This window comes from Loxodonta africana, chromosome 19, assembly GCF_030014295.1.
Source record: "Loxodonta africana isolate mLoxAfr1 chromosome 19, mLoxAfr1.hap2, whole genome shotgun sequence".
NCBI lineage: Eukaryota > Metazoa > Chordata > Mammalia > Proboscidea > Elephantidae > Loxodonta > Loxodonta africana.
In genome coordinates, this window is record NC_087360.1 from 32,930,567 (window position 1) to 32,939,990 (window position 9,424).

General features: G+C 56.2%; 2 protein-coding genes across 2 annotated transcripts in view; both read right to left on the reverse strand.

Annotated features, from left to right (window-relative positions):
* Positions 1-7,869, reverse strand: part of GNB1L (G protein subunit beta 1 like) — an 86,436-nt gene extending 78,567 nt beyond the window's left edge. The window contains exon 1 of the mRNA XM_003419176.4: positions 7,780-7,869. The gene's annotated coding sequence lies outside the window, so the exon portion shown is untranslated. The remainder of the gene's footprint in view (positions 1-7,779) is intronic.
* Positions 1,740-7,869, reverse strand: RTL10 (retrotransposon Gag like 10). The gene is given in 8 exon segments (XM_010598830.3): positions 1,740-3,395; positions 3,398-3,712; positions 3,715-3,769; positions 3,772-3,900; positions 3,902-4,022; positions 4,024-4,080; positions 4,082-4,382; positions 7,780-7,869. Coding segments are annotated over 7 exon segments (1,176 nt in total). The 5' UTR covers positions 4,354-4,382; positions 7,780-7,869; the 3' UTR covers positions 1,740-3,168.
* Positions 7,870-9,424: the final 1,555 nt, after the last annotated feature.

Here is a 9,424-nt window from a genome sequence, read left to right on the forward strand (position 1 = left end):
GAAACACCTTTAGCATGCACTCAATTCCCAATCTTTATTTAACTGTATTTCAAAGTTATCTATTCTTCCCTGTTCACCTGCCCACACCAATGTCCACCTACCTTAATTACTGAAGTTTTATGTTTCAATATATCTCATAGGACCTTGTCCTCAGTATTGCCTTTTATAGAATGTTCCTTGGAGACAGGTACTTTAAAAACATTCCCATAATGCCTGCCATGTTCTGCCCCCAGGAGAGAAAATCTCTGGATATTTTCAGGGGTGGAGAGGGACAGACACGATGCGCTGGAAGGTGGCAGGCCCTGCTAGACTCTGCTGCTCTCCTGGAATGCCCAGAGCGCCCATCCTCCAGGTCCTCTCTCTGACCAGTGCTGGCTACCTAGGAGTGGTGAATGGTCCAAAGGACCATCCTCCCACTTGCAAGGAGAAGAGCCTCCTCTCTTGCCCTTTGTACTTCTTCTCACCTGAGGAACGAGAAAGCAGCTAGGTTATCACATCTGCCAGAAGGCAAGGCACCACCGCAGGCTGGAGACATGCCATCATTCTGCACCACTGTATGCAATTCCTGTTTGGAAGGCCAGGCCAGATCCCTCCCATCCTCTCAACTCTCAATCAAGTATTCACTTTATGTTTACTGAATGAAGACGGGGAAAGGCAGCCCAGGCAGAGGCCAGCAAGATAGTAGGGGGTCAACTAGGGGATAGAGAGCCATCCAACCCAGACAGCACCCCAAGGTCTACTGCCAGAGCTGCCTTAACAGCTCAACCCAAGGACCTTGGTCACTAATACCAGACCCACAGACAGGGAAGGAGGGAAGCAGTCTGTCCTAGGACTGAAAAAGGAAGGAACAGACCTGAGCAATAGCAGGGGCTGCACCCTCCTCTGGAGGTACAGTGGAGCAATTCAGCACAGAGGCACTGAGGCTGGGCCACAATGTCAGGATTTCACACATCTAATCAAGATCAAGACTGTGCATTGTTTTCTTCTTCAGCTTGGTTGTTTTGCTATCAGTTATTTAGATTTCCAAAAATGGCCTCCACCTATTTCCAAGATTTGTAATAGTTTTACTTGCAAGGCATTTGTGTCTTCAAGTATTCACACATAAAACCATCTGAACCCAGAGCCTTTCTGACAGTCGCGAAATAATCCCAACAATTTGTTTTTCTCAAAAATTTTTAACAAATGTTTGCTCATTATTGTTTTCCCCCAAATAACTGGTTTTAGTTCTAGTTCATGTTTCTTAGTTTTTCTTCTTTCTTTCCAGGAGGATTTTCTTTTGTGGATTTGTTTTTATAATTGCAAAATGGAAAGAGTTTGAAATTCTTGCTCAGTCGCCCCTCAGGGTAGGCGTTCTGCACACAGGGCGGATGCACCTCCATCCTGTGTTAAACTTGGCCTGAGGGAGCCTCCATGCTCAGCTTTCATTATTAGAAAACCCATCTTGTATAGAACAGGTCTTTCTTCATTCCAATCCTCTGGGCCCTAGGCCTCATAGCAAGAGTCTGCTGCCTGCTCCTCACCTCATCTCCAGCTCTGAGAAGTCAGTCTCAAGGGTACCCTCCACCTGCCAAGCTTTCCATTTCCACCTATTTAGCCCCAACTCCTTCAAGCCGGCCTTTGGTCTTCAAATTCCCTACCAGAAACAATCCTGGCTGGGGATGCTTGCAGCTGGGGTCTCTGCTCCTGACAGAATGGGCACAATGCTCCCACTGATGAAACAACCACACCAGACTCAGTCATCGATCCATCACATTTAATGAGCACCAATTGTGTACCAACGACACAAAGCTAAGATGAGCCCTGCCCTAGAGGCTCACAGTCTACCAGGGAGACACAAGTATTTACATTATTAGGGTTTTCAGTGCTGAACCAGCAATGTGCAAGAGAGTACACAGGCGAGGACAAGGATTGCTAAACAGCAGGTGGGGAGGCAGCACAACAGCACGTGCAAAGGCATTGAGACATAAAAAACCATGTCAACTTCAGAAGAAAGCCAGCTATGACTAAAACAAAAAACCAAACCCGTCGCCACTGAGTCCATTCCGACTCACAGCGACCCTGTAGGACAGAACAGAACTGCGCCATAGGGTTTCGAAGAAGCACGGGGTGGATTTGAACTGCTGATCTTTTGGTTAGCAGCCAAACCCTTAATCACTATGCCACCAGCTGTGACTAGGATGTTAAATATCCAAACCAAAAACTGTTGCCATCGAGTTAATTCCAACTCATAGTGACACTACAGAGCACAGTAGAACTCCCCCATAGGGTTTCCAAGGTGCATCTGGTGGATTTGAACTGCAAACCTTTTGGTTAGCAGCCAAACGCTTAACCATTACGCCACCAGCTGTGACTAGGATGTTAAACATCCAAACCAAAACCTGTTGCCATCAAGTCGATTCCAAAATAAAATAAAATAAAACATATAGAAATAAAACAGAGTACAATTGCCCTGTGGGGTTTCCAAGGAGTGGCTGGTGGATTCGAACTGCCAACCTGTTGGTTAGCAGCCATAACTCTTAACCACAGCGCCACCAGAATTCCAGAATGTTAAGTAACACAGGAGGAGAAATTACCTGTAGTGAGCTTGGCAAGGGGGCTTCGGACATCCCAACTGGCCTATGCTGCTGATAAGCCCCCAGGGACTCATCTTTCTCTGCCAAGATGCCATCCTATTCATATTAAAGAATCAAAGTGGCCATTTCCTCCATGAGGGCTTCTTAAATTCCAGCCAAGAGGACAGAGATCACAGGGAGCAGAGAAAGGGAAGAGAGTAGATGCAAACAGGGCAAGCTGGGCAGCCCCAGGTCAGTGCCTCCCCGTGTTGAAAAGCATAGAGAGGGTCCAGTTTGCAGGGGGCAAGGGATGGTGCAAACATCTGATGGGAACCGATCTAAAGAACTCTGTCCAACTAGGAGGAATAGCCTGGGTGAGATGGCACTGCCAGGTGAGGTGTGGGTATATAGCTAAGAACCCAGTGGGAGATGGCCCCTTGAACTGTTGGGGAAGTGAAGGCTAGGGCACAGGCCAATGTTCTGCGGCCGGGGGAGTGGGGGATGTTTGTGCTCAGACAGGGTAGGGCTCAAAACAAGTGCTACTCCTCACCCAGGAGCAGGGCCAGCAGATAGGACAACACCCCAGCAGCACTGGGCTCCTTTCAGTTGTCTGGAGTTATATGGCAATGTCACTTTGTCCTAACTGAGGACCATGGGGCTCCTTGGCTAAGTAGACCATTTTATCTTGAGGGCTAGTGCTGCACCTGCCTGGGCCATGTTCAGAGTCCAGGGCTGCTGGTTTGGGAACAGTAGATAACAATGGCTCTACTGGGATCTCCAGAGCCTCCACTGCCTCTTGTGGGGAACCTAAGGAGGCCTCCCTGCTCTCAGAAACCTCCTCTGTCTTCTGGGTGCTGGACCCTCCGGGTGATCTGTATTCTGTGCAGGGGGCTTAGCAGATTCTGGAAGTACAGGGGCAGGCCTGGGGGCCACCTCGTCTAGCTGGGAGGTGGGCCCCACAGGAATGGGATCAGTGCCACCTGCAGAATCACACAAGGCAGGGTGCGCCTCAGGCCTGTTTTCCTTGGCCAGCTGCTACTCAGGTGGAGCATTTCTGGATGTTGAGTTAGAACCGGAAACAGAAGTGGTGGTCAGAGTGGCTGGGACAGGCCCAGGAGAAGCACCTATGTTGAAAGCCAGCGCTTCCAAGAACCAAGCTAGTACTGCCTTACCACAGGTAGATGCGGGGCCACTGGCAGCTGGCTCGAGGCCAGGGGTGGGGTAGGGGTCAGGGCACTGCAGCATGGTACTCTGCAAAACTGTGCGGGTCTTGGATCGCCTCCTCAAGATCCCAGCAGAAGAGCTCATAATCGTCAGGCATAAGCAGGTCCCTGCTGAGGTAGGGCACAGGCCCAGGCCCAGTCTGTCAGGCACCCAAGAGCATCACAGACTCAGCTGAGGCTATCCTGGTAGTGCTCCAAGTGGAAGGACATGTCATCTCCTGGCTGGGCCAGAAAGCAGTCCAGCAGCTGGGGAGCTGTCAAAGGTGCCTGGGTCAGAGCCCAGCACCCAGTGAAGTCCATCCTGGGGGTTGCAGCATGGGCAGGCATGTAGCAGGAAAGCCCCTCTCTGTAGGCTCACCACCAGGGGCAGTGCTCGCCACATTCTTCTGCTCCGTGGCTGTGCGCAAGCACACGGAGTCCCTGCAGCAGGGCTGCTCAATCCAAGGATCCACAAGTTGGGTGTAGGCGACCCCATTAGAAGCCTAGTCCACCAGCTGCCAAGGGTGTGTGTTGGTGTAATTTGCTGCTGCCCAAATGGGATGACGAGGGCCTTGCTCACGGCGCTGACCACGAGGCATGCTAGGAGCTGGTAGAGTTGCCACACCGACTACGAGAAGGAAGGGAAAGATAGTGGCGCAAGGAGGGAAGGCGTGGGCCGAAGAAGCAACAAAGGATGCGATAGGATAGAGACTGGCTGAACGGGGGTGTGGCAGACCCAGGCTGCTTCAGGCAAGTGATGAGGATGGGGCGCTGACAGCTGCGGCTTCAGGAGAGCTGAAAAAAGCTGATGGGACTGTCAGATGTAGGCCATTATCCAAGGCAATCTGTCCAAAAACAAGGTGGGGAAGTACAGAAACAGGCCCAGCCATCCCCAAAGGGCTGGCTGGCAGGAGGAGGCAGCAAGCAGACAAACCCCTAGTGCCAGGAGAGCTGAGTGGGCCTGCCCTAGGAGGGTGGCCAGGTAAATGTTGCCTGTGACGGTTCAAGGGCAAGGGTATGGCAGACGCTGTCAATCCCAGGAGAAGGAAAGGGGGCAGGATTGGCACCCCCTGCACTTCCTTGAAACCTCCTGGCTGGGTTGTCAGGGAATCACAAGTCTATTCCAACTCATAGTGACTCTCTATGACAGAGTAGAACTACCCCACAGGATTTTCTAGACTGCAATCTTTATGGGAGCAAATCACCAGGTCTTCTCTCCTGTGGAACCGCTGGTGTGTTCAAACTGCCGACCTTTTGGTTAGCAGCTGAGCATTTAACCATTGTACCACCAGGGCTCCTTAAGAAGAATGGTAAAAGCAACATTTCACTGAGGACTCAATTTGTGCCCAATACTGATAATGTCCTGATGAGGCTGGTGCTATTACCACCACTGTATCCACTTAGAAATGGAGGCGCAGAGTAGTGAAGTAACCCGTCTGCAGCCACACAGCCGGGAAGTGGTGGAGCGGTTGAGCCTGGATCCAGAAACCACACGCTCAATCACTACACATCATGCAAGTTATAAACTACGCTTCATAGTAGGCTGAGAATTAGACCCTAGGCTCCCCAAACACTTCAAACTTGTGAAGTACACAGACCGTGTCATAAGATTCTTTTATATTTCAGCCCCTCTTTCCAAGCATTCTGCACAGCACCAGGCACCAGGCAGGTGCTAACTGGACCCCTGACTGAAGGACAGAGTCCACAGTCCTGCCTAGTCTCTATTCCTCCTGCCGCCCCTCCTCCAATGCTCTGCACAGTCCTCTCTCCCCACTGCAGTGCACTCCCGCCCCAGCCTCACCTCCCTCCCCTCTCCCCACTGCAGTCCACTCCCGCCCCAGCCTCACCTCCCCCCCGCCCACTGCAGTCCACTCCCGCCCCAGCCTCACCTCCCCCCCCCCCACTGCAGTCCACTCCCGCCCCAGCCTCACCTCCCTCCCCTCTCCCCACTGCAGTGCACTCCGGCCCCAGCCTCACCTCCCTCCCCTCTCCCCACTGCAGTCCACTCCCGCCCCAGCCTCACCTCCCTCCCCTCTCCCCACTGCAGTCCACTCCCGCCCCAGCCTCACCTCCCTCCCCTCTCCCCACTGCAGTGCACTCCCGCCCCAGCCTCACCTCCCTCCCCTCTCCCCACTGCAGTCCACTCCCGCCCCAGCCTCACCTCCCTCCCCTCTCCCCACTGCAGTCCACTCCCGCCCCAGCCTCACCTCCCTCCCCTCTCCCCACTGCAGTGCACTCCCGCCCCAGCCTCACCTCCCTCCCCTCTCCCCACTGCAGTGCACTCCCGCCCCAGCCTCACCTCCCTCCCCTCTCCCCACTGCAGTGCACTCCCGCCCCAGCCTCACCTCCCTCCCCTCTCCCCACTGCAGTCCACTCCCGCCCCAGCCTCACCTCCCCCCCTCCCCACTGCAGTCCACTCCCGCCCCAGCCTCACCTCCCTCCCCTCTCCCCACTGCAGTGCACTCCCGCCCCAGCCTCACCTCCCTCCCCTCTCCCCACTGCAGTGCACTCCCGCCCCAGCCTCACCTCCCTCCCCTCTCCCCACTGCAGTGCACTCCCGCCCCAGCCTCACCTCCCCCCCCCTCCCCACTGCAGTGCACTCCCGCCCCAGCCTCACCTCCCCCCCCTCTCCCCACCACAGTGCACCTGCAGGTAATGCCACTCCTGCAACAGCCTCACCTCCTTCCTCTCCCCAGCCCAGCAGACAGCACTGACGTCCTGCTCCCCACCTCAGCATAAAACCCTGGAATCCCCCTTGCTGCATCTTCTCTCACCACCCCAAAGTCACTCCTGCAAAGGGGCTGGAGAGCCCTCCTCGAGGTGCCAGACCTGCCCCGCCTCCTCCATGTGCTAGTTACCAACCCTGAGCAGCCAAAGAAACCTAGACTGGGAAAACAAGCTCCATCACAGTTACAGTTCTCCTCCAGTTTGTGAAGCCCTCCTCCTCTCACACTGCCCAGCTGGCTCCAGTCACCTCCCAGTCTTGCTGCAAAGCCAGCACACTCATGGCCTCCACAAAACGCTCTGCTTCACCCCTCCATGTGCAATTTTTCCAACAACCTTGCAGACATAGCCCAGTGGTCCTCCAGCTCATACCAAGGTGTGTCATGGCCTGCACACGCCTTTGCACAATTTCCTATGTGTTCACCTACGCCCATCAGAGTGAGTTCCCCAAGGAGGTACAGTTATGTGGGCCTTTCTGCCCAGCACCTTACAGGTGGATCTGCAGGGCTGGAAGTTGCCAAGGCCACCAGCACCCCTGCCACCCAATCATTCTGGAACCCCACATGTACATCCCCCCTCTGGGGGTCTTCCACCAGAATGCACAGCCCTTGACCATAGCTTCTTACACTACTGCAAAAAAAGAATACACCAGGGCCTACTGGCAGCAGTGCCCCACAGAGCAGCATGTGAGTAGATCCAATCCAGTCCCTTGCTGAGCTCTAAATAAGCAGTGACCACAAATCCAGGACTCACTTGGAGTTTAAGCAGTCTACCCAGGTCTCTGCCCCCTCCTTCTCCCAGTCCCGACCTTCCTCCCCACTGAGACTTTAGCTGTCACCCTGCCCATTCACAAGCATGCCTCTGTGTTCCCTGCAGCCTTAGGGAAAAGGTTCCCCTGTGCCTGCCAGCCCTGATTCCGCCTGAAACTTCCTAAGCCTGGGCCTGACTCCCCCCACTTGGAGAACCTTGGCCATCCCAGCCTCCCTAGCAGATCAGCCTCTCCCGCTTCTCTCTCCACCCTGCCCGTCATTGTGGAATTTCGGCCCTTCTCCTGGATTAGACAGCGCTCTACTGAAGGAGCAGGTACCACGACGCAAGCGTGTTTGCGTAGGCAAAGCCAAAGGCAGCGCCTAAAACGCTAGAGCGTTCTCCGCTCGGAGACCCAGGGGTCTTGGGAGTAAAGACTTGCCCAAAGCCTCACAGCAAGTTAAGGACAGGCCACTGCACCCCCGGCAACCGCCATGCAGGAAACCTCGGGAATACGAGCTCACAAGCCCTACTGCATCAAGAATCCCACCTACCTGCCACCACCCAAGGCGCAGTGAAGGGGGTCCACGGAACTGCAGCTTGAGACGGTGCGCATGGGCCTCCCTCGGAGGACGAGTCCACGCGCCACCTAGAAAGTGGAGAACAAGATCGGGCCCCGTCAGGTGGAGCGCAGGCACGACCTCCCGAGACAGGGTGAAGGGCCCCAAAATGTCTCTAGGCGCCCTTCTAGCCCCGAGCGCCAGTCGAGAAACTGAGGCTCGCCAGCCGGCAGGGCACCGAGGACCAGGTGATGGCTCCGAGCGCCCTCTCCGCGGACAGGGAATTGGGGCGGGGCGGAAGGGCATAATCTCGGGTCTGATACGGGGCTTTCTTCCCACCGGCCGCCTGACTCCTGCGGGTCCACTAACCCTCTGGCCACAGTACAGGACACCAGCTCGGAGCAGTAGAGCGCCCAGGGCCAGACAGGGCAATGCAGCTACGCCCCCTGCGTGCGCGCGACCGCGCCTACGTCCCCGCGCTAGCTCGCCGCGCGTCCAAGCCGGCCACCCAGCCAGGCCGCGCGCGCGCGCGCGCGCTTCTCCCGCCGCGCCTGCGCTATGCGAAGCTGGGCCACAGCCGCGCAGGCGCTCCCGAACACTGCCAGCGCAGCAGCGCGGCGCGGGGAGTGATGGGAGCGCGCGCCTAGCCCGGCGCCGTGCCCGATGCCAAGACAGCTGCTGGGCCGCGTGCGCAGGCGCAGAAGGGCCGAGCTCGGGCAGCTTGTCTCCTTCCGGCCCCTCGCCCTAAGCCCAGAGGTGGGCAGTGGGTGGTGGGCGGTGGTTGGCGGGAGGGGTGGGAATGCGCTGGGTCTGCGGAATTAAGAGAGAGCGGGAAGAGCCACGGTCGACACTCGGCGACCCTCTGGCCCCTGCCGAGTCGGAGGGGGTGATGCTGCTGCAGCCTGCTGTTAGTGCCCTCGAGTCAGCTGGGGACTGTGGGCGTTGGGGGGTGGGGGTGGCTACTGAGGGTCAAGAGGGATGCTGAGTCAAGCACAGGGACGCTGAGGCCACCGGGAAGGATTTGGGCATAGAGCGTCTACAGGGGCTGGAGTTGGCTGGGCATACACGCCTCATTAGGATAGCTTGGATGGCATGCCAGCACAGTCTCACCACCCAGTACCGGCTGCTGGAAACCTCCTAATGAGTCTTCATACCAGACCTTAGTCATTAGGGGCTAGTTCTACATATCTCCAGCCCAGGAGTGAGAGGGCAGGGCCCAGCTGGCCACAAGGACCCTCCACTTGCATGCCCAGGGGCTAGCAGGGGAGGAACTGTGGAGAGGTGGTTGGTGAGAAGCCTATAGGTTTTCTCATCGTGGGTGGGTTGGTGCTGTGCTAGACCTGGTGAGGCTGGACCCAATGAGGACAATGAGGGCAGGCTGCCAAGGCCTCCCCACAGGGCTGTGCCAAGCCCAGGCCTGCTGCTCAGGAGTGGCATGCCCAGTCAGCACCCAGAGACTTCAGAAAAGTGAGTAGAGGATGAGACTGGGTGCTCTTCATGGATACAGGGACTGCCCACACCATCTCTCTGTGTCTCCACTGTGCTTGGACAAGAGGTGGGAGAGGGTACCAGCCCCTTACAAGGAGAAAGGTGACCAGCCCCAAGCCCAGGACCTACTGCCCCATGAGTTAAGAGCCTG